The sequence below is a fragment of the Mytilus californianus genome, unplaced genomic scaffold (assembly GCF_021869535.1).
Source record: "Mytilus californianus isolate M0D057914Y unplaced genomic scaffold, xbMytCali1.0.p SCAF_7, whole genome shotgun sequence".
NCBI lineage: Eukaryota > Metazoa > Mollusca > Bivalvia > Mytilida > Mytilidae > Mytilus > Mytilus californianus.
In genome coordinates, this window is record NW_026262723.1 from 27617909 (window position 1) to 27644400 (window position 26492).

Genomic DNA, 26492 nt, shown 5'->3' on the forward strand with positions numbered 1-26492 from the left:
ACAGTCAAGTTTTAATTGGTACAGGAAGCTTGAGGGCCTTATGAGAACCACTGACATTTAGCAGTAAAACTGGCTATCTTTGTCCATTAATATCAAATTCCAGATAATTGTAATAGTCATGGAAGAACATAAAACTTAAATTTTCTGAAAAAACTTAATGTATTTGCCCAATTTTGTAGCAATTATCTGTGGGAAAACCTGAGTGTCTAAATGTCTTTTAATTATTTGAATCTTTGGGCTGCTGTCTAATTGACATATACCACATTATCTATCCAAAGTACTGTAAACCAACTTATTTTCGCGCATACTTTATTTGGCGTTAATTTCTTTCTAGCCCACTTGGCAATCATACAACATTTCCTTTTTTTTATATTTTCAGCAATATTTTTTTTGCGATCTTATTTTCTTTACATATTTAAATAAAGAAAATCCAAGTCTCACATATTTGCAACAATTCAAATTTGAGTTATTTTTCTACTCGGAAAATAAATCACTCGCAAAAATTAGTTGGTTTAGAGAAACTATATATTTATCACGTCATTCAGCTTTTTCAGGTTAAACTTGTATATTTTTCAGATGAATGAATATAAGTCTCAAATCTAAAATCTCACCAGAGCACGATTGTGTTGGAACGATACATAAAAGCTAAACCAACACCTTTTACAATGTTTGATGAAGCTTAATGACAACAACATGTTTATTTCTGCCTTTAAACTTGTTTAACATTTAAAACGTTTTTGTTATTATATATTTACGATCTAGTAACTTGTAGTTTTTGCAAATGATTGAGAATACGACTTTAATCTCCACATAGCACATGATTGTATCAGGTTGTGAGGACGATACATATTATAAGCTAAACTACTGCCTTTTTATAAAGATTAACGACTAAAGTGTACATTTCTTTAAACACGTTCAATCTATATTTGTCAGAAATATTCATATTTAATGAGTTTTTGTTATTATATAATTATAATTATACCTGTGTCTCCATAATTTGCTGTTACTGTATTAAGACAAATGGAGTTTTTTAATTTATGACATATGAAGTTAATTACTTTTTCTCACGATAAAAACCTCATAAACACATAATTAAGAATGAAAATTACTCTTGAGGATTAAACAGAACAAGGCTAAGCTGTAAAAGTACATGTAATTTCGACTGATAAAGATCAGTTAATTTTCCACTGTTTGTTATAAGAAAGTCTTACTGGTAGTAATATAGGTTATCGTTTTACAATTCAATTAAAGAACCTTTGAGAGCGCGCTCACATTAGTCACATACCCCATGGCCCCACATTGTCACTTGGCAAACAAAATCTCAACAGATTCTTAAGTTCAAAGACTCATTAATTACTCCTACAAAAGTCTGAGACAACTAATAAAAAATTCTTGTGGATATGCACATCTACATATTTTGTCCTTATTATCTATAAAGTTTCATGAAATTCTGTCGTATCATTTCAGGAGTTGCATTGGGACAAAACTTTTGCAGTAGTATATTAAGGTCAAAATTCTAAGTTCAATGGGGCATAACTCCTAGAAAAATAATTGAATCATAATTTCCTGTTGATATGCACATCTACATAGTATATGTCCTTATTATCTAAAAAGTTTATGAAATTCTATTGTGTGGTTTCAGAGGAGTTGTGATGACAAGAACAGGACTGACAGACAGGTCAAAAACATTATACCCCATGGAACTTTGTTCTGTGTGGTATAAATTATTTCTTTCTCATGCATTTGTTGCACAAAATTGGTAAAATTCATCATTAAAGGGCAGTATATATAACTCCTATAAAGTTGTCCAACAGTTCTACTAATGGATGTAAGGTAAATCTTGTCATTTAAACATTTCTGTTCATGTCAGATTTTCTCTTTCAATAAAGGATTTAAAAATTATGGACAATACTTTTGTTTTATTCCCATTAATTTTAACTTTGAGTCAGCTGATGACTCACTGACGTAATGTTGGTTACAGTAGCAGGCAAGATCATGGAACCTATTTTTAACGATTGTGGTCTAGTTTGGTTCCTACTGGCCCACAACCAGGAGTTTAAGAAAAGAAGATTTTTGTAATTTTTAAGTTAGACAATGACTAACACCAATTGATAAGAAAAGCTCAGTTGGCAAAATTTAAATACAGTATTTGAAACATGAAACGTAAAATTTTTTCAAACAATTCCATAATAACAGGTGCATAACTTCAACATATATATGTGCAGTCTTCCTTCCTGTAAAGTTTTAGGGATCTGGGTTAACAACTGTAGGAGGAGTTGATTACACAAATTATGTAACCACTTTTCCCTGCCCGCCCACCCAACATCACCATATTTAATTAGATGGTTTTAAACTTTCGATCCTGTCCATTAATAAGTGAAATCCGTAACCCCAAAAATAATTGTGTTGCAGATAATATTTGCTTCAAAGTTTTCTGCATCAATGAAGACTCTAAAAAAGTAAAAATCTAAAAATAACATCAGCTGACATCATGGTTTTCTGGACTAACAAATCCAATACTTTATAAAACAAACAAATAAATATATACAGAAATAATTGCCATTTTCTCACAGTATTGATTTTGTACCTACTGGTTATAGACACATTGTACTTGTCAATGCTTGTGTCAAGTCTGTTTTCTCATTCATCAATTTAATAGTGATAAATTTCCTTTTCTTCACATCATTAAGTAAAAATTTGTTAAATGAGGCGATAATCATGATAATGAAGTTAATTTTATAACCTTCAAAAACAAAAGTACATGTATCCTGAGGGTCTGCTGGATAATCAGAAGATATTACTCAACGTGGTTCAGTATTCCAGTCCAAAATAAAAATGTTTACCTTCATAGATACTACCTACCTATCCTATTATTACCATTACCACTCCCCCCTCCCCCCTCTTCTCTGACTTTTTGTTTTGCCATTAACTAAATAGCACTTTTACGGGAAAATAAACTGTTATCACAGAGATATGTCTCGCCTTTTTGTAATTTTGATAATGCAAATGTTGAAATTAAAATAGCAATACTTTAACATGTAAGTAATGCAAATATTCAAAATTTATGAACCATGACTGAAGGTACATGGCTAAACAATCTCCATGGAATGAGATGTGCCAATGCTTATACAACTGCATACCAAATACCATTGACTTATTATAAGTCGTTCCCTTTAAACAAACCTAAACACAAACATTAACTTGTAAACTATGTAAAAGTTTCAAAGTCAATGAACCATGATCAGGGGTGGGGCTATATAATCTCCATGGAAACGATACTTGCAAATGCCAATACATTTGCATACCAAATATCATTGACTTAACATTAGCAGTTCATCTTAAACTGATCTAATCACAAACTAATACATGTAAACTAAGCAAAAGTTTCAAAGTCAATAGACCATGACTGAGGGGGCGGGGCCAAATATTCTCCATGGAAATAAGATGCGCTAATGCTTATACAACTGAACACCAATTAACATTGGCCTACCACTAATGGTTCCCCTTGAACTGATCTAATCACAAACTAATACGTATACATGTTAACTTAGCAAAATTTTCAAAGTCTATAGACCATGACTAAGGGGGCGGAGCTAAATAATCTCCATGGAAATGAGATATGACAATGCTTATACAACTGCATACCAAATATCATTGACCTACTACTAGTGGTTCCCCATAAATTGACCTAATCACAAACTAATACATGTAAACTATGAAAAGTTTCAGTCAATAGACCTTGACTGAGGGGCGGGGCCAAATAATCTCCATGGTAATGAGATATGCCAATGCTAACACAACTGCATACCAAATATCATTGACCTACCACTAGTGGTTCACCATGAACTAGACCTAATCACAAACTAATACATTGTTGACGCCGTCGCAGCCGCCGGAAACAGCATACCTATGTCTCGCTTTTTGACTCAATCAAGGCGAGACAAAAACTAAGATATTCCATCTAGGGCCCAACCTACCCCAGTATGAAGAATTAACATATGCACATTATGGATATTTTTAATTACAATTTCAGTTTCAGGGCCCAACCCAACTGACCTGTCACAATGTATCCCAAATGAATCACAAGGAAAATAAAATGCTCCGCAGGGCGCAGCTTGATACGACCGCAGAGGTCAAACCCTGAACAGTTGGGGGAAGTATGGACACAACATTCAAGCTTGATACAGCTTTGGATTTGGATTGTGATTAAATATTTGACACAGCATAGGTTTCTAACACAGATTGAATGTGGTCTAAGAACTTAAAAATTTTAAATTGGACATTCACCTATTATGGTCCAATATCCAAAATCTAAATACATGGTTAGATTCAGCATATCAAAGAACCCCAAGAATTCAATTTTTGATGAAATCAAACAAAGTTTAATTTTGGACCCTTTTGACCTCAATGTGGACAAAGTTGATAACGGGGCCCAAAAATCAAAAATCTAAATACATGGTTAGATTCAGCATATCAAAGAACCCCATATATTCAATTTTTGTTGAAATCAAACAAAGTTTAATTTTGGACCCCGATTTGGACCAACTTGAAAACTGGGCCCATAATCAAAAATCTAAATACATGTTTAGATTCAGCATATCAAAGAACCCTAAGAATTCAATTTTTGTTAAAATCAAACTAAGTTTAATTTTGGACCCTTTGGACCTTAATGTAGACCAATTTGAAAACGGAACCAAAAATTAAGAATCTAAATACACGGTTAGATTCGGCATATCAAAGAATCCCAATAATTCAATTTTTGATGAAATCAAACAAAGTTTAATTTTGGACCATTTTGACCTCAATGTGGACAAAGTTGATAACGGGGCCCAAAAAGTAAAAATCTAAATACATGGTTAGATTCAGCATATCAAAGAACCCCATATATTCAATTTTTGTTGAAATCAAACAAAGTTTAATTTTGGACCCCGATTTGGACCAACTTGAAAACTGGGCCCATAATCAAAAATCTAAATACATGTTTAGATTCAGCATATCAAAGAACCCTAAGAATTCAATTTTTGTTAAAATCAAACTAAGTTTAATTTTGGACCCTTTGGACCTTAATGTAGACCAATTTGAAAACGGAACCAAAATTTAAGAATCTAAATACACAGTTAGATTCGGCATATCAAAGAACCCCAATAATTCAATTTTTGATGAAATCAAACAAAGTTTAATTTTGGACCCTTTGGACCTCAATGTGGACCAATTTAAAAACGGGGCCCAAAATCCAAAAACTAAATACACGGTTAGATTCAGCATATTAAAGAACCCCATGAAATCAAGAACAAAACCCCATTGAAATTGGTCAAGAAATAAGCAATTTATAGGAAGTATCTTCTTTTGCACAATCCTGTGCTATTAAAGATTTCTTGCTATTGCGCAATACTGTACAATTGACAATTTCTTGCTATTGCGCAATATTGTGCTATTGGATATTTCTTGCTATTGCGCAATACTGTGCAATTGAAGATTTCTTGCTATTGCGCAATACTGTGCAATTGAAGATTTCTTGCTATTGTGCAATACTGTGCAATTGAAAATTTCTTGCTATTGCACAATACTTATTATATAATAATTTACACATTCTGTTTGGTGTGTATCTCCTACCATATCATTATTATTTGATTTTAAATATAAATCAGAAATAACCAACTTAAAATGGAAAATTTTAAAAGAAACAAAAAAGGAAAAAAAGAAAAAAAAGGAAAAAAAAATAAATCCCCCCCCCCAAAATTTTTTGAACCCCCATTATGATTCATCACCCCCAAACTCAATCCCAGCCTTCCCTTTGTGGTATGGTACCTTGCAGTACAATTTCTGAGAGATCCATACACTTGAACACAAGTTATTGTCTGGAAACTAGAAAAATGCTTATTTTTGGCCCCTTTTTGGCCCCCAATTCCTAAACGTTTCGGGCAATTACCCCCAAACTCAAACCCAGCTTTCCCTTTGTGATATGGAACCTTGTAGTACAATTTCAGAAAGATCCATACACTTACACACAAGTTATTGTCATGAAACTAGAAAAATGCTTGTTTTTTGCCCCTTTTTTGGCCCCTAATTCCTAAAATTTGGAGGCAATTACCCCCAAAATCAATCCCAGCATTCCCTGTGTGATATGAAACCTTGTGGTACAATGTCAGAGAGATCCATACACTAACACGTAAGTTATGTCTGGAAGTTACAAAAATGCTTATTTTTGGCCCCTTTTTGGCCCCTAATTCCTTTACTGTTATTACCATAACCCCCAAAATCAATCCCAACCGTCCTTTTGTGGTATTGAACCTTGTGGTAAAATTTCATAAAGATCCATTCACTTAAACTAAAGTTAGAGTGCGAAAACCAATGTGTCTTCGGACGACGCCAGACGACGACGACGCCAACGTCATACCAATATACGACCACAAAAATTTTTTTGCGGTCGTATAAAAATGTTAAATAAAAAATTCCTTACCTACCCACCCTATTTTTTTTTTTCATCATACATTTTGTACATTATAGTCAATAAACAACAAATTTTTTAAGACCTCATTTGAAAATACAATAAAATGCTCCGCAGGGCGCAGCTTGATACGACCGCAGAGGTCGAACCCTGAACAGTTGGGGCAAGTATGGACACAACATTCAAGCTTGATACAGCTCTGAATTTGGATTGTGATTAAATATTTGACACAGCATAGGTTTCTGACACAGAATGAATGTGGTCTAAGAACTTAAAATTTTTAAATTGGACATTCACCTATTATGGTCCAATATCCAAAATCTAAATACATGGTTAGATTCAGCATATCAAAGAACCCCAAGAAATCAATTTTTGATGAAATCAAACAAAGTTTAATTGTGGACCCTTTTGACCTCAATGTGGACAAAGTTGATAACGGGGCCCAAAAATCAAAAATCTAAATACATGGTTAGATTCAGCATATCAAAGAACCCCATATATTCAATTTTTGTTGAAATCAAACAAAAAAAAGTTTAATTTTGGACCCCGATTTGGACCAACTTGAAAACTGGGCCCATAATCAAAAATCTAAATACATGTTTAGATTCAGCATATCAAAGAACCCTAAAAATTCAATTTTTGTTAAAATCAAACTAAGTTTAATTTTGGACCCTTTGGACCTTAATGTAGACCAATTTGAAAACGGAACCAAAAATTAAGAATCTAAATACACGGTTAGATTCGGCATATCAAAGAACCCCAATAATTCAATTTTTGATGAAATCAAACAAAGTTAAATTTTGGACCCTTTGGACCTCAATGTGGACCAATTTAAAAACGGGGCCCAAAATCCAAAAACTTAATACACGGTTAGATTCAGCATATTAAAGAACCCTAAGAATTCAAGAATAAAACCCCATTGAAATTGATCAAGAAATAAGCAATTTATACGAAGTATCTTCTTTTGCACAATACTGTGCAATTGAATATTTCTTGCTATTGCGCAATACTGTACAATTGACAATTTCTTGCTATTGCGCAATATTGTGCTATTGGATATTTCTTGCTTTTGCACAATACTGTGCAATTGAAGATTTCTTGCTATTGCGCAATACTGTGCAATTGAAGATTTCTTGCTATTGTGCAATTGAAAATTTCTTGCTATTGTGCAATTGAAAATTTCTTGCTATTGCACAATACTTATTATATAATAATTTACACATCCTGTTTGGTGTGTATCTCCTACCATATCATTATTATTTGCTTTTAAATATAAATCAGAAATAACCAACTTAAAATGGAAAATTTTAAAAGAAAAAAAAAAAGGAAAAAAAGAAAAAAAAAAGAAAACCCCCCCCCCCCCAATTTTTTGAACCCCCTTATGATTCATTACCCCCAAACTCAATCCCAGCCTTCCCTTTGTGGTATGGTACCTTGCAGTACAATTTCAGAGAGATCCATACACTTGAACACAAGTTATTGTCTGGAAACTAGAAAAATGCTTATTTTTGGCCCCTTTTTGGCCCCCAATTCCTAAACGTTTCGGGCAATTACCCCCAAACTCAATTCCAGCTCTCCCTTTGTGATATGGAACCTTGTAGTACAATTTCAGAAATATCCAAACACTTACACACAAGTTATTGTCATGAAACTAGAAAAATGCTTGTTTTTTGCCCCTTTTTTGGCCCCTAATTCCTAAAATTTTGAGGCAATTACCCCCAAAATCAATTACAGCCTTCCCTTTGTGATATGGAACCTTGTGGTACAATGTCAGAGAGATCCATACACTTACACACAAGTTATTGTCTGGAAGTTACAAAAATGCTTATTTTTGGCCCCTTTTTGGCCCCTAATTCCTTAACTGTTGGTACCATAACCCCCAAAATCAATCCCAACCTTCCTTTCGTGGTATTGAACCTTAAGGTAAAATTTCATGGAGATCCATTCACTTAAACTAAAGTAAGAGTGCGAAAACTAATGTGTCTTCGGACAACGCCGGACGACGACGACGACGACGACGCCAACGTCATACCAATATACGACCAAAATTTTTTTAATTTTTGCGGTCGTATAAAAATAACTAAAATCATAAATAAATTGTTCTTATATACATAATTGTTCAATATCAATGACAAATCACATCTATAATCTGGTCCAAGACAAACTTAAATAAAATGCTCCGCAGGGCGCAGCTTGATACGACCGCAGAGGTCGAACCCTGAACAGTTGGGGGAAGTATGGACACAACATTCAAGCTTGATACAGCTTTGGATTTGGATTGTGATTAAATATTTGACACAGCATAGGTTTCTAACACAGATTGAATGTGGTCTAAGAACTTAAAAATTTTAAATTGGACATTCACCTATTATGGTCCAATATCCAAAATCTAAATACATGGTTAGATTCAGCATATCAAAGAACCCCAAGAATTCAATTTTTGATGAAATCAAACAAAGTTTAATTTTGGACCCTTTTGACCTCAATGTGGACAAAGTTGATAACGGGGCCCGAAAATCAAAAATCTAAATACATGGTTAGATTCAGCATATCAAAGAACCCCATATATTCAATTTTTGTTGAAATCAAACAAAGTTTAATTTTGGACCCCGATTTGGACCAACTTGAAAACTGGGCCCATAATCAAAAATCTAAATACATGTTTAGATTCAGCAATTCAAAGAACCCTAAGAATTCAATTTTTGTTAAAATCAAACTAAGTTTAATTTTGGACCCTTTGGACCTTAATGTAGACCAATTTGAAAACGGAACCAAAAATTAAGAATCTAAATACACGGTTAGATTCGGCATATCAAAGAACCCCAATAATTCAATTTTTGATGAAATCAAACAAAGTTTAATTTTGGACCCTTTTGACCTCAATATGGACAAAGTTGATAACGGGGCCCAAAAATCAAAAATCTAAATACATGGTTAGATTCAGCATATCAAAGAACCCCATATATTCAATTTTTGTTGAAATCAAAAAAAGTTTAATTTTGGACCCCGATTTGGACCAACTTGAAAACTGGGCCCATAATTAAAAATCTAAATACATGTTTAGATTCAGCATATCAAAGAACCCTAAGAATTCAATTTTTGTTAAAATCAAACTAAGTTTAATTTTGGACCCTTTGGACCTTAATGTAGACCAATTTGAAAACGGAACCAAAATTTAAGAATCTAAATACACAGTTAGATTCGGCATATCAAAGAACCCCAATAATTCAATTTTTGATGAAATCAAACAAAGTTTAATTTTGGACCCTTTGGACCTCAATGTGGACCAATTTAAAAACGGGGCCCAAAATCCAAAAACTAAATACACGGTTAGATTCAGCATATTAAAGAACCCCATGAAATCAAGAATAAAACCCCATTGAAATTGATCAAGAAATAAGCAATTTATACGAAGTATCTTCTTTTGCACAATACTGTGCAATTGAATATTTCTTGCTATTGCGCAATACTGTACAATTGACAATTTCTTGCTATTGCGCAATATTGTGCTATTGGATATTTCTTGCTTTTGCACAATACTGTGCAATTGAAGATTTCTTGCTATTGCGCAATACTGTGCAATTGAAGATTTCTTGCTATTGTGCAATTGAAAATTTCTTGCTATTGCACAATACTTATTATATAATAATTTACACATCCTGTTTGGTGTGTATCTCCTACCATATCATTATTATTTGCTTTTAAATATAAATCAGAAATAACCAACTTAAAATGGAAAATTTTAAAAGAAAAAAAAAAAGGAAAAAAAGAAAAAAAAAGAAACCCCCCCCCCCCCAATTTTTTTAACCCCCTTATGATTCATTACCCCCAAACTCAATCCCAGCCTTCCCTTTGTGGTATGGTACCTTGCAGTACAATTTCAGAGAGATCCATACACTTGAACACAAGTTATTGTCTGGAAACTAGAAAAATGCTTATTTTTGGCCCCTTTTTGGCCCCCAATTCCTAAACGTTTCGGGCAATTACCCCCAAACTCAATTCCAGCTCTCCCTTTGTGATATGGAACCTTGTAGTACAATTTCAGAAATATCCAAACACTTACACACAAGTTATTGTCATGAAACTAGAAAAATGCTTGTTTTTTGCCCCTTTTTTGGCCCCTAATTTCTAAAATTTTGAGGCAATTACCCCCAAAATCAATTACAGCCTTCCCTTTGTGATATGGAACCTTGTGGTACAATGTCAGAGAGATCCATACACTTACACACAAGTTATTGTCTGGAAGTTACAAAAATGCTTATTTTTGGCCCCTTTTTGGCCCCTAATTCCTTAACTGTTGGTACCATAACCCCCAAAATCAATCCCAACCTTCCTTTCGTGGTATTGAACCTTAAGGTAAAATTTCATGGAGATCCATTCACTTAAACTAAAGTAAGAGTGCGAAAACTAATGTGTCTTCGGACAACGCCGGACGACGACGACGACGACGCCAACGTCATACCAATATACGACCAAAATTTTTTTAATTTTTGCGGTCGTATAAAAATAACTAAAATCATAAATAAATTGTTCTTATATACATAATTGTTCAATATCAATGACAAATCACATCTATAATCTGGTCCAAGACAAACTTAAATAAAATGCTCCGCAGGGCGCAGCTTGATACGACCGCAGAGGTCGAACCCTGAACAGTTGGGGGAAGTATGGACACAACATTCAAGCTTGATACAGCTTTGGATTTGGATTGTGATTAAATATTTGACACAGCATAGGTTTCTAACACAGATTGAATGTGGTCTAAGAACTTAAAAATTTTAAATTGGACATTCACCTATTATGGTCCAATATCCAAAATCTAAATACATGGTTAGATTCAGCATATCAAAGAACCCCAAGAATTCAATTTTTGATGAAATCAAACAAAGTTTAATTTTGGACCCTTTTGACCTCAATGTGGACAAAGTTGATAACGGGGCCCGAAAATCAAAAATCTAAATACATGGTTAGATTCAGCATATCAAAGAACCCCATATATTCAATTTTTGTTGAAATCAAACAAAGTTTAATTTTGGACCCCGATTTGGACCAACTTGAAAACTGGGCCCATAATCAAAAATCTAAATACATGTTTAGATTCAGCAATTCAAAGAACCCTAAGAATTCAATTTTTGTTAAAATCAAACTAAGTTTAATTTTGGACCCTTTGGACCTTAATGTAGACCAATTTGAAAACGGAACCAAAAATTAAGAATCTAAATACACGGTTAGATTCGGCATATCAAAGAACCCCAATAATTCAATTTTTGATGAAATCAAACAAAGTTTAATTTTGGACCCTTTTGACCTCAATATGGACAAAGTTGATAACGGGGCCCAAAAATCAAAAATCTAAATACATGGTTAGATTCAGCATATCAAAGAACCCCATATATTCAATTTTTGTTGAAATCAAAAAAAGTTTAATTTTGGACCCCGATTTGGACCAACTTGAAAACTGGGCCCATAATTAAAAATCTAAATACATGTTTAGATTCAGCATATCAAAGAACCCTAAGAATTCAATTTTTGTTAAAATCAAACTAAGTTTAATTTTGGACCCTTTGGACCTTAATGTAGACCAATTTGAAAACGGAACCAAAATTTAAGAATCTAAATACACAGTTAGATTCGGCATATCAAAGAACCCCAATAATTCAATTTTTGATGAAATCAAACAAAGTTTAATTTTGGACCCTTTGGACCTCAATGTGGACCAATTTAAAAACGGGGCCCAAAATCCAAAAACTAAATACACGGTTAGATTCAGCATATTAAAGAACCCCATGAAATCAAGAATAAAACCCCATTGAAATTGGTCAAGAAATAATCAATTTATAGGAAGTATCTTCTTTTGCACAATCCTGTGCTATTAAATATTTCTTGCTATTGCGCAATACTGTACAATTGACAATTTCTTGCTATTGCGCAATATTGTGCTATTGGATATTTCTTGCTATTGCGTAATACTGTGCAATTGAAGATTTCTTGCTATTGCGCAATACTGTGCAATTGAAGATTTCTTGCTATTGTGCAATACTGTGCAATTGAAAATTTCTTGCTATTGCACAATACTTATTATATAATAATTTACACATCCTGTTTGGTGTGTATCTCCTACCATATCATTATTATTTGATTTTAAATATAAATCAGAAATAACCAACTTAAAATGGAAAATTTTAAAAGAAACAAAAAAGGAAAAAAGAAAAAAAAGGAAAAAAAAATAAATCCCCCCCAAAATTTTTTGAACCCCCATTATGATTCATCACCCCCAAACTCAATGCCAGCCTTCCCTTTGTGGTATGGTACCTTGCAGTACAATTTAATAGAGATACATACACTTGAACACAAGTTATTGTCTGGAAACTAGAAAAAAATGTGTTTTTTGGCCCCTTTTTGGCCCCAAATTCCTAAACGTTTAGGGCAATTACCCCCAAACTCAAACCCAGCTTTCCCTTTGTGATATGGAACCTTGTAGTACAATTTCAGAAAGATCCATACACTTACACACAAGTTATTGTCATGAAACTAGAAAAATGCTTGTTTTTTGCCCCTTTTTTGGCCCCTAATTCCTAAAATTTGGAGGCAATTACCCCCAAAATCAATCCCAGCATTCCTTAGTGATATGGAACCTTGTGGTACAATGTCAGAGAGATCCATACACTAACACACAAGTTATGTCTGGAAGTTACAAAAATGCTTATTTTTGGCCCCTTTTTGCCCCTAATTCCTTTACTGTTATTACCATAACCCCCAAAATCAATCCCAACCTTCCTTTTGTGGTATTGAACCTTGTGGTAAAATTTCATAAAGATCCATTCACTTAAACTAAAGTTAGAGTGCGAAAACCAATGTGTCTTCGGACGACGCCGGACGACGACGACGACGTCATACCAATATACGACCACAAAAATTTTTTTGCGGTCGTATAAAAATTCACTACAAATCTGGTGGATGGATCTTGTTTTCCCCATCTAATCTGTATTTCTATTTGCTGCCATGACAAAGGCATGATGGAAAGTTTTGATTACTATAGTAATTTTAATTTAATTGATTAACTATCCAAATACATGTATGTTCATAAAACATGTAAAATATTTTACAGGGAAGGCATTTCAAAATTTCATATCTTGCTATGCGGTATGATTTTTAGATCAGGGTTCTCACTAAGGCGAGTCAGTGAGTCCTGGACTCATGAAAATCTGTCTGGACTCATCATTTTCAAAACTGGTGTGACCAAAGATGCATCAAGCTTATAAAATGTTGTAACCACATCTGAGCACAAACATCATCATTTTATGACAAAAGTTTAAAAATAACTAAAACTTGATGACATTTCCTTGCTCTATTTTGTCATGGGGACTAAAATAATAAATTATGTAGAAATAAAATTTCATCTCCTCACTGCTGGACTCACCATGGTAAAAAATGACGAGTCCCTAGACTTGCCTTCAAAATTCCTAAGTAAGAACCCTGTAGATACATGTATTGTTGAAGGCGTTACAGAGACCTATATATGGTTGCTAATTTTTACATCATTTGGTCTCCGGTTGAAAGTTGCCTCAATGTGAATTGGTAATCATACCACATCTTTATATTTTATTAAGGAAATTAAGGGTAGGGCAGGAGGCAGGACTCGAAACTATATTTTTCTTGGCCTTAAACACCAATCAATTATTCAATTATTAAATTTTACCATCAGATATTGTGGTAAACTCTTAATCCCTGATACATTTGTATATTATATTTGAACGTTAATCATGAATATTTTAAAATAAAATGAACAAAAGTTTATTGAATGGTGAAAATACATTGTTATATAACATACATGTATAATATATAGCTGTGTTTTCAAGTATTCAATAAAACACCTTAAGCCATCTATATTGTTTTAGCTATCAATACAACCACATAACAGCTCAGAGTAAGCTCTGTAATGCTCATTTGATGATACAATGATATTTAAATATTATACTGAAAACAGCAATGTTGATTACTTTTATTTATATCGTCTTCAGAACAAATTTTCAAAATTTGAAATGCAAAGTTTATTGAGCATTTTAAAATCCTCTTGAGAGTGGCATGGATAAATATTGTAAACAGCAAGTTTAAACAGTTGATTTTTTTTTCTCCAATGATTTCATTAAAAATGTTGAGTGCATTGTTCCGAATGGATATGTGACTAGAAACTACAAGAGACAATGCAAATTTAATCAATGTATAGTTTTATTTATTATATCATAATATAATAAATCACCAAACTGGTTAGAACCAGACTAAACATGCTAAATGCACACAGAATAACAGAATAATTTATATCATGAATATTCAATAACTATAATTTTACTGTTTTATGACGGTTACTAATTTTGTCTCCTTCAATCCTCATATTTATTTTTTCTTTTCTTGAGACTGTATGACCAATAGATGCATTTACACTTGTATGAAAATTTGTCCGCCATTCCTTAAAGTCAAACAAGTTCTCACAGATTTTGCTTCACATTTGAAACCATTTGACATCATAATTTAAAAGTAATTGTTGCATGATGCCTAAGAAGGTTATTCTGAGACAGATCTTCATATGTAGGGTCATAGGTAGAAAAATCACCTTAATACCCAAAAGTGTACATGTAAATACCTCTATGTTTACCCTTCTTTTCTATACATGTTCAAAATGAATATCGTGCATGCATGTACATTTTTGTGTAGTTTGCAGAGTGACAATGTATGGATATTTATACATGTATAAGCACAGTAATTTTCCAATTCAAGTAATGAGTAGATCAATCAATTAATTAGCCTCGTGTTTGACTGCAGTCATTGGCACTGATTTGGAATGAAGTGAAAATTCTAACAAAAGCTCTCGTGCGCTGAATAATAACCAAATCAGTTTTATAATATCAACAATCTCAAAATGTCAAGTTCCTTAAATTGAAAATCTATAACATAATTGTGTTTACTATTCTCTGTAAAATCCAATTGAGATCTGACATACAATATTATTACAACAATCAAGGATCATAGAAATCCTTGCTACATCTGATTCCATATCTTTCTTAATAAGTTTTCATCATGGAAAATTGGATATTGCTGATATTTACATGTAATTGTCTTTATTAACTGTGCCTGATCTAGCAGAAAATCTTTAAAAAAATTCGTAAGGGTTCCGCGGAACCCAGTGTCTCGCCTACTTTTGCTGTTAATCGCAGGCTCAACAAAAATGAGGAAAAAAATTAATAAAAATATTCCTCTCTATACTATGTTTTGATTGTAAGTAGCTTCTGTCCAAGTTTGGTAAAAATCCAGGATAGTTTATGAATGTAATAAATGTTTTAAAAACTTAAACTGCAGACTGTATGTAATGTTAACTTGAAGAAAAACTAAGTCCATTTATAAGTAAAATACGGAAAAAATGGAACAAAATTTTAACAAAATTTCCTTCTAGATACTAGCTTTTAATCGTAAACAAGCTTCTGTCCAAGTTTGGTACAAATCCAGGATAGTTTAAGAAAGTTGTTAAAATTTTAAAAACTTTAACCACAGAGTGAAAGTAATGGTTCCTGGCAGAAAAACTAAGTCCATTTATAAGTAAAATACAGAAAAAATGGATTTTTTTTTTACAAAATTTACTTCTGGATACTATCTTATGATCATAAACAAGCTTTTTTCCAAGTTTGGTAAAAATCCAGGTTAGTTTAAGAAAGTTATTAAAATTTCAAAAACTTTAACCACAGAGTGAACGTAATGTTTCCTGGCAGAAAAACTAAGTCCATTTATAAGTAAAATATGGAAAAAATGGAATTTTTTTTTTACAAAATTTACTTCTGAATATTATCTTATGATCATAAACAAGCTTCTTACCAAGTTTGGTAGAAATCCAGGATAGTTTAAGAAAGTTATTAAAATTTCAAAAACTTCAACCACAGAGTGAATGTAATGTTTCCTGGCAGAAAAACTAAGTCCATTTATAAGTAAAATACGGAAAAAATGGAATTTTTTTTTTATAAAATTTACTTTTGAATATTATCTTATGATCATAAACAAGCTTCTGTCCAAGTTTGGTAGAAATCCAGGATAGTTTAAGAAAGTTATTAAAATTTCAAAAACTTTAACCACAGAGTGAATATTTGTGGACGCCGCCGACGACGACGACAACGACGCCGACGGAATGTAGGATCGCTATGTCTCGCTTTTTCGACAAAAGTCGAAGGCTCGACAAAAAAGGTCTCTTTGTCTTTGTTCAACTTTTTTTTTCACATGGTAATTTGGATGAAAGTTGACAAATTTTTAAATACAGAAACCATTAGTTAGATGGATGCATAGTGTAAATTTACTGGAATTTTTGCTTCATATTTCTCAGGGCAGAACATCATGAACATCAGCCAAATTCTCAGAAGAAAAATTATTTTTTCCCCCAATTCTCCAAGAAGTTTTACCTAATACCAATAGTTTCACACTTGCTTTAATTTTTAATTTGTACCACCTGAAAAAAATATACATACTGTGTCAATGCTTTCCCTACAAGGATCTTACATGGTCCATCACATTGTACATGTTGTATGATGATCAAGCAGTACTTTAATAACATTCGTGATTGGAAACCAAAGCTGAGATGGACGGACACAAGCATTACTATATAGATGCCTCTCTCTTCCAGGCTGGGGTATAATAAACATGATAAAAGATTATGCTCGATTTGATTAAACAACAATGTGTCCACAGTACACGGATGCCCCACTCGCACTATCATTTTCTATGTTCAGTGGACCGTGAAATTGGTGTCAAAACTCTAATTTGGCATTAAAATTAAAAAGATCATATCATACTCATAGGGAACATGTGTACTAAGTTTCAAGTTGATTGGACTTCAACTTCATCAAAAACTACCTTGACCAAAAACTTTAACATGCCCACTAGCACTATCATTTTCTATGTTCAGTGGACTGTGAAATTGGGGTCAAAACTCTAATTTGGCATTAAGATTAGAAAGATCATATCATAGGGAACATATGTACTAAGTTTCAAGTTGATTGGACTTCAACTTCATCAAAAACTACCTTGACCAAAAACTTTAACCTGAAGGGGGACAGACGGACGTATGAACAAACGCACAGACCGAAAAACATAATGCCCCTAAGTGGGGCATAAAACTAATGCAGCAAATCGTCAGAACTTGATAACTAAATTCTTCTGTCAGGTGTGAACACGTGTATTGAAATTGATTAGTTATCATTTATTTAGCCTCAGGGCATTAAAACTGTTACACTGTGGATTATCATATAATTCAGAGTGCAGAACAATTAACAATAAACTGCTTCGCTGAGTCAGCTAGATACGCCCGCAGAGGTCCAACCCTGAACAGTTGGGGCAAAAATGGACACAATATTCAAGCTTGATTCAGGTCTGAATTGGAATTGTAATTAAATATTTGACATATTATAGGTTTCTGAATAAATGTAGTCAAAGAACTTGAAATTGGTTATATGAAATGTGTGCAATAGTCCCCAATACTTAGTAAATCTGTTGTCAGACTATAAACAAATAAAGTTCAATTAATTCTCAATGTCATATTAGAAATTTATGAAAATAAAAAGGGAGCTTACATCAATAGATATAAACAATTCACCAAAGTTTCATGAGAATTGGTGACAGCATTTTTGAGATATTGTCCGAAAACTGGAAAATCACCCCTTTTTTTAATGAATAAAACCCCTAACTCAGAAATGCAAAATGTAAAATTTAAAGAATTCTAAAGGGAGCTTACATCAATACATACAAACAATTCACCAAAGTTTCATAAGAATTGCTGACAGAATTTTTGAGTTTTTGTCCGAAAACAGGAAAATCCACCCTTTTTTTATGAATAAAACCCTGTAACTCGGAAACGTAAAATTTAAAATAATCGAAAGGGAGCTCATGTCAATAGATATAAACAATTCACCACAATTTCTTGCAAGTTGGTGACAGCATTCTTGACTTATTGTCCGAAAACTGGAAAATCCCCCTTTTTATAATGAATAAAACCCCAAAATTCGGAAACGTAAAATCTAAATTTTATAAAAAACGAAAGGAAGCTCACGTCAATAGATATTAACAATTCACCAAAGTTTTATGCAAATTTTAAAGATTTTTGAGTTAATGTCCGACATGTTGACGTCGGACAGACGGACGGGCGGACAGACGGACAACAGTATACCATAATACGTCCCATAAACGGGCGTATAAAAAAGCATGGCAATCAGGAATTAGATATTGATAGTATTAAATAAAATTGGCAGTTTCTGATAAAAGGGCATTGAAAATGTCCAATCTTGACAAATTTTCAAATTGAATTTGACCAAACTTAGGAATTTCATTTCAATTAATTGGATTTTATTGACCATGTTGACCATTTCCGGACCCTTGACCTCAAATTTCAACTTTTCTTGATAAAATATGTCACTGTTCCAAATCTATTTGAAAAACAATTAGCCTGGTCAAGCTGCATATAAAGTTAAACTAAATGCAAATCTGATGACAGCTTAATTTAGACAGGCAGAGGTATTCAAGTAAAAACAGTATTTGTAAGTATTTAACTTAATGGTTTCAAGAAATGCAAACCAGAAACCCCTTTTCAAACCGGACAATATATCCAGGAAAACCAGCATTGAAAAATGTTTCAAATCAACAACTACTGCTTTTAAGTTTGCAAACAAGAATGATGGATAATCCCGATTCTATCAAAATAAATGTACATTTATGATGTTAGCCTGAAACCTATGGAGAAATGGGTGTTGACCTCTTTATGTCCCTTTTTGTATTGTGTCTACAGATATATAAAGCATTTGACAGTACATCTATCAAAAACTATGAACTCCGGTGGATTGCTGTTTCATTGGCAATTATACTACATATACTACATCTCCTTATTTTTAGAGGGTTTACAAAAATACTTTAGTAAAAAAGATCAGGGGCGGATCCAGACATTTTTAAAAGGGGGTTCCAACCATATGTCCCCATTCAAAAGCATTGATCGTCAAAAAAAAAGGGGGGCCCAGGGTTCTGGGTTGGATCCGCCACTGAAGATGTTGTGATCACCATGGCCAGTTTGTACTTGTAAACTTAATCAACATGGTCTAAATGATAAGTTACAGCTAAGGTTGATCTTGTGACTCGTAATTTCAACCTGCACATGGTTGTTAACCCTCGCCAGCCCATTCAAATTTTACTTAAGATATTGTAATAATTTTGAAAACATTTGATTAAGAATAACTAATTTTTCCAATAACCATGATAACAAGTTGTATGTAGAAGTCTTATGATAAAAAAAAAGAAGAAATAACATATCCACTCCTCTGGATGGACACAGTTGATGGGTGGAAATGATTAAATTCACTGGCATGTACATAAAATAATCACATAAACAACAGACATAACTAACCTGATGACATGTGATTATCAATGCCAATACTGCAAATGTTCCTCCTATTCCTTGGGCAGCTGCTGTCTGTAGAAAGATCAGTGGATGGTTATGGGTAGTGTTCCCTGTCGTAGTGATGTTAGCAGTGGTGACTTCTCCTGGTGTTGTAATGACAGGACTAGCAGTCGATGACAAATTTGTTTGATTAGTCTGAAAAAGAAAATGATTAAATTAATGAGGAAATATCAAATCCATAAGAAAACCAAGTCCAAGATTTTTATACTCTTTATTTTAAACCAGAAAATAAAAAAAATAACAACAAAAAACAAAGCCTGTGATCAGTGATACAGTGTGATGATTCTATGTGCAATTAAACAATTTCAATTACCTTTTTTAATAAATAAATAAAATAAGCTCAGTAAGGGCTCGCACTACTTTAGAATCATAGGGAAAAGTGACTTCTCTTTTTAAACTGATAAAGAATATGGTAAGACTTAAAAGAGAAGTGCTTTTTCTATGGCGATACACAATGTTTGGTTTTTACAATGATATATCTTGACATTTGCATCCTATTTATTAAATTCTTGTTTGTATTTATGGTATTGTACAAATCTGATTTGATTTTATGCCTTACATCCTTAGGCATGTTAGAATTATACCATTAATTACAGTTGTCTCAGTTTTTTTCTTTAAGGGGCTGTCAAATTCATGTTCCCCCCCATTTGACCCTATTTATCCATTGGGATGACCTCCAAAGACGACAGAATGTAAATACAATAGAGTATTAGACAATGTTAGACATACTAGCATGTGCAATTGTATAATGACAATTTTCTAGGTCTATTTGATTTCATGATATGGATCAAAAATTTATTCAAATCTATCATTTTAACTGCATAAGAATCTTTTCTTTTTTGTTTTAATGAATGAACATGCTGACCGCATGCTTAACACATGCACAATCGTCTCCGCTAATTAATAAGGTTCAAATTAAAGGTAGCATGATTATAAGACTCAAATGAGGTTGAGTTATTGACTTCAGTTTTCCCAATAAAAACTTTTAAATCTACTGACCTGAAAGCAATTTTACAAGTGTGAAGACTTGACTTGCAAGCCAATAATACATTGTACGTTTGTTTTTTCTACATTGGCTAGAGGTATAGGGGGAGGGTTGAGATCTCAAAAAACATGTTTAACCCCGCCGCATTTGTGCGCCTGTCCCAAGTCAGGAGCCTCTGGCCTTTGTTAGTCTTGTATCATTTTTAATTTTAGTTTCTCGTGTATAATTTGGAGTTTAGTATGACGTCCATTATCACTGAACTAGTATACATATTTGTTTAGGGGCCAGCTGAAGGACGCCTCTGGGTGCAGGAGTTTCTTGCTGCATTGAAGACCCATTGGTGGCCTTCGGCTGTTGTCTGCTCTATGGTCGGGTTGTTGTCTCTTTGACACATTTCCCATTTCCATTCTCAATTTTATCAGTGATGTTTTTAGCTATTTTTGACGAAATTGAACAAAACAGAAGCTAATAGCGAAATGTTATTTCTGTAACATGTATAATCTGCTTTTATGCTTTAATAAATATTTGAAAATAAAAGTATATTTTAATTTTTGTCAAATTCATAGATTATGCCTCTTTAAACCTTTAAATTGTAAATTGCCATTTATAGGTACACACAGGCGCTCCGCGCTCCACCCCCCCCCCCCCCCCCCCCCCACTTAAAATTTGCAAAGCATGGGTTGTCCTCAGCTTAATAAAAAATATTTTGATAATTTTACCTCAAAAATATTTTAGTTTGCATCCCCCCTAACCTAAAATCCTGGATACGCCCCTGACACAATTATATTAATCCACTTGTCAGGATATGGCAACTCAATATCTTGAACTGTCATTGACTGTTGCATGTATATTAAAACAGTGGTATTGACTGCAACAGCGATAATGACCTCGCCTACGGCATCATTATCACTGTCTTAGTCAATACCACTGTCCTGCGGGCAGTCCATATATCACGATAATGACCAGTTCTTCAATCAGTATTATATAATTCATGCAATGTTAAAGGCCCTTTCCCCCTTTTCTTCCCACATAGGATTTGTTTCATGTGATGGTAAAGGCTAGTCCAAATAATTATGACGTCTTTAATTTTTAATTTTGTAAAATTTGATGGACCAGAATTTCCGGAACGTTCGATTTGTATTATCCGGAAATTCGAGTCTGCCAAATTTTACCGAGTTTGATATTTTATACTCTTCGGAAGTAAAGTATTTGGGAAATTCTGGGAAACAATTTTGAAATAAAAGTAAATATTTGCTCACCTCAAATGGAATCATATCTTATTTTATCATTTCTGGAAATATTTTGCATCAATAAGCACAAAAAAGGTAAGACTTTGTAACTAAGAAAAAATTTCTAGCCAGCAATGAAGATTTCATGCCAAAATTGGGTCTCAAAATTCTCTCTCAAAGACCAGACGTAAAAAGTGGCTTCAGCGTTATGACGTCGTGAGAAGGCATCACAGAAAAAAATTAAAATAGCCTTGCAAGACGTCATAATTATTTGGACTAGTTAAAGGCCCCCTCCCTCTTCTTTGCACCAGGGAGCGGTCCTTTACCACCACTTGAAACAATTGCCTGTGGGGTACATGTACAATGTAGATGCATTATATCATAATTTACTGTGTTCTATACATCATGCATGTTTTATTGTTTATCTCTTTTTATCACGAACTGTCTCTATGATAAATTAATGAAAGCTTTGTTATAAAATAAAGATTACGTTCACTATGACCTTTACCCACCATTTCAATAGCTAATATTTAACACTATCTGTTGTTAAAGATCCACATATTGTAACAAATATTTCTATCAGTTATAATGCTTGCAAATAATGTCAATATCTCTTATTCCATTATTTACAGGAAGTGACGTTTTAATCATCTGATAATGACGTAACGCACCACTGAAAATGTTAATTTTACAGTATATTCCGATATATCTCAGAAAGTTGGCGTTGCTTTACTTTCCATGAAATTATTTATAATTATTCAGTGTGGATATAATATTGAAAATTCCAGACAACAGTTTTTTGTAGCTAAAAAAGCACCTGCAATATTATGAAGAACTCTTTCGTTCAGAGATAAAATATTGGTCACTTCCGGTTTGTCAAAAGGCGGCAAATGGAAAGTTGATCAGATCTGTGAGAAAGAAAACATCAACAATGCAAAAATCTATAACGTAATCATTTTGTATTTATACTCCACCCATCTTTTTCTCTTCCTCGCATTTACAAAATATCCAAATTGAACGAATACCCAATTGATTATAAACGCATTTTGGTCTGTCAATACAAAAGTTTATGTTTTATTTCGGCCACACTGCCAGTTCAGCTATACTTTGTTAAGTCGTTTCGGCCTTGGTTTTTATTGTTATAAAGTGAGGAGAATATAATTGTTTTTTTTTTATAGAAATCGGAAACAATAAAAAAAAACATTTTAATCATTAATTTATATTCATACTCATAGTCATACCTGGGAACAGTATATCTAACGGGAAATGAATCTGATACGCTTTTCAGTATAAAATTGATAAAATCTCGGACTCCCCGAGATTTACGGATTTTGGTAGCGTCTGACTGAAAAACTATCAGAACTGCTCAACAAATAAACCACATAACTCTAATTGTAAATAAATACAAGTTTTATCATTTAGTAGATATATTTTGTCATATAAAATTACCAAAATAAGTTTGATTTATTTGATGTGAAGTGTTTTATAATAGTTTGGGAATTTGTAAATCATCGCGGCAATGGCCGCCATTTTTTTATTACCTGGTTTGCATTCTGCACAATTCTGTGATAAAATGCTTGCGATTTTAACAAATTTGAAGTGACAGAATACAAGTTTGATACACTAGCATCACTATAAAACTAGTTTGAATGACATTTTATTGATAATATCAGAAATTATTAGGATAATAGCGAGTCCGTTTTTTACACATATCCGTTTCTGTATCGTATCTTTATTAACTATGGCACGACGATATAATCCACTACAATCAGGTAGTGTCAAGTCCCGTCAATATATATGTTCCTGGTCATACTAGATAAAAATGTTCTGATTTAAGAATGTTGTAAAAATATCTAAAATGTTGATTTCTAATAAAAGACGATGATTTTAGTGAAAAGTGATCTATAATATAATAAGATGTGATAGTTGTTAAAAAGGTTTAGAGATGTTTCTGCCACAGTACCAGTTCCGGCACAGTTGTTTTGGCCATAGTCGATTCAGCCACATTTTTTCTCTATTGTTCTTAACCATGTAAACAAGTATGCATTAATTATTTTGACAGAAGTTTGTTTTGAAAAGGAATATTATTCAGCAAAAAGTTGTTTTTGTCATGAAGTGTGCATCTGCTCTGGAACAAGAGGTCACAAGACTTTCTTCAGTCACACATGATTAAGGCATTAGCTTAATGATATACTTTTTTTATAACAGAGTTAGAAAATAATACATCATTTGTAAATGAAAGAAAGATTTCCCATTTGAAAAATCGAATCAATTATGTAAATATTTGTTCCATAAGGCCACTTTTTTTATAATAGTTGGTTTACGGGATTCTTCTTAAAAAAGGAAGGGTAGGAGGTAAAAAAAAAAATGAAAATAATGAAAAAGGATAGGGTAGGAGGTCGAAAAAAAAATAAAAATTGGAATTGATACTTTTTTTTTACCAAAAATCGAGAAACAAACAATGACATTACTCTATAGTATAATACTAACCATGTATGCAGATAGTTTCATGAACTGGTATTAATTCTTGCTGTTTAAATTAATGTGTTACAAGGAGTCCAGAGTTCCAGCTAGGTCGTTTTCACAGGGCGGTCAGCCCGCCTTTTCCCGAGTGCCGCCCTGTGCCCTTTTTACAGTTTGCAGGGCGCCCTGCCTTTTTTGAAGATCGATTGGTATATAATTTTGTTCGTATTGATATGATCAGCCAATTACGAAAATTTACCTGGCGACAAGTATATGACTTTTGTTTACGACCCCAAGCTAATCAACGGTTACAACAGGTGTCATAACCTGTTGTTATAGGTAATCCGTTTATCGGATGGGTCATTTAATGATCATCAACATTAATTCATTCAAATAGAATCGGTCAGTCGCCATTTGTCTATGAACTTGAAGAAATGTTCATACAACTTGGGCACAATTTATTAGCAATGTTTACCGTAGTTTTATGGAGAAAACGTAATTGACAGAAAGTCGAAAACCATAATCAACTCGTTAAAAACATTGCTCTTATTGTTTTCCGTGAAATAAATAGCAAATTAAGACGTATTTTTCATTGACTGCCTTCATTTTTTATACGAAAATAACAAAATCGGCCGCCATATTGTTGATCGTATTTACATCTTCTACGTACTGTTTATTATCCTCCAAAGAAGGAGCACACCCAAATAAAGAAAGATAACTCAATCATATTTTTTCCTAGCATTGAGTAACCTACTAAGATGTTATAAAATATGTCTTCATACTTCTGGCTTTAGAATTTATATGTTTAGGTGTTTTGAGTTGTGGGAAAAGTTAAAGAGGGTCTTAATAGCAGGGTTGGTAGGGTGCCTTGGTCATCTTTTTCTGTATTTTTTATTTTCAATCCAAATTTTCACTGTTCACTATATCCTAACATTGTGCATTTACAGCTGTTTTGTGCTGTATTGCCATTAAAGGCACAGAAAAGGTAGAAAGGTGAAACTTGTAAAGTGTGTCAGACCATAGAAACAGAATGAAGCAGGACATTTTTCAAAAAATACTGCATATAAAGCTTAACTGTGCCAAGCAATGATTTAAAACTTGTGTGACAAGCTGCTTGATAAGTTTTCAGCCTAAAAAGTAGAAAGATAGTTTTTCTCTTGGCTAATGATGTTGTTCTTGTATATATATAACCAGTGATTCAATGAACAAACAATGTTTGATTATAATCTCTATTAAAACATGCCCTTTTCATATTATCATATCACGCGTTAAATGCCCTTTTTATACGACCGCAAAAAAATTTTGTGGTCGTATATTGGTATGGCGTCTTCGTCGTCCGAAGACACATTGGTTTTCGCACTCTAACTTTAGTTTAAGTGAATGGATCTTTTAGAAATTTGACCATAAGGTTAAATACCACAAAAGGAAAGTTGGGATTGATTTTGGGGGTTATGGTACCAACAGTTAAGGAATAAGGGGCCAAAAAGGGGCCAAAAATAAGCATTTTCTAGTTTCCAGACAATAACTGTGGAACAATGTATGGATCTCTCTGAAATTATACTACAAGTTTCCATACCACAAAGGGATGGTTAGGATTTGCTTTGGGGGGTTATGGCTCAAACTGTTTAGGAATTAGGGGCAAAAAAGGGGGAAAAACAAGGTTGTCCTGGTTAATGGACAAATACTTTAGTACAAAACATAATTTAAAGCAGTGTAAGGGAGATAAATCAAATACATCATTGAAATTATCTCCCTTACACTGCTTTTAAATTATGTATAAAGTAATGGTTAATGAACAATAAAGATAATTTAAATCAGTGTAAGGGAGGTAATCCAAATACAATGTTTTGGTTACTTCCCTTACACTGCTTTTAAATTATGTTTAAAGAA

The 26492-nt window shown here is 33.1% G+C and overlaps 2 protein-coding genes across 2 annotated transcripts in view; one reads left to right on the forward strand and one right to left on the reverse strand.

Moving 5' to 3' along the window:
• The window catches only part of LOC127709670 (transmembrane protein 184B-like), a 42287-nt gene extending 19507 nt beyond the window's left edge, over positions 1 to 22780 (reverse strand). The window contains exons 1-2 of the mRNA XM_052215302.1: positions 22652 to 22780; positions 19872 to 20060 (exon numbers count right to left, since the gene is read on the reverse strand). Coding sequence (XP_052071262.1) covers positions 19872 to 20060; positions 22652 to 22654 — 192 coding nt within the window. The 5' untranslated portion in view covers positions 22655 to 22780. The remainder of the gene's footprint in view (positions 1 to 19871; positions 20061 to 22651) is intronic.
• Positions 22781 to 22935: 155 nt separating this feature from the next.
• LOC127709657 (DNA ligase 1-like) overlaps positions 22936 to 26492 on the forward strand; it is a 59891-nt gene continuing 56334 nt past the window's right edge. Inside the window, exon 1 of the mRNA XM_052215271.1 lies at positions 22936 to 23087. Coding sequence (XP_052071231.1) covers positions 23071 to 23087 — 17 coding nt within the window. The 5' untranslated portion in view covers positions 22936 to 23070. The remainder of the gene's footprint in view (positions 23088 to 26492) is intronic.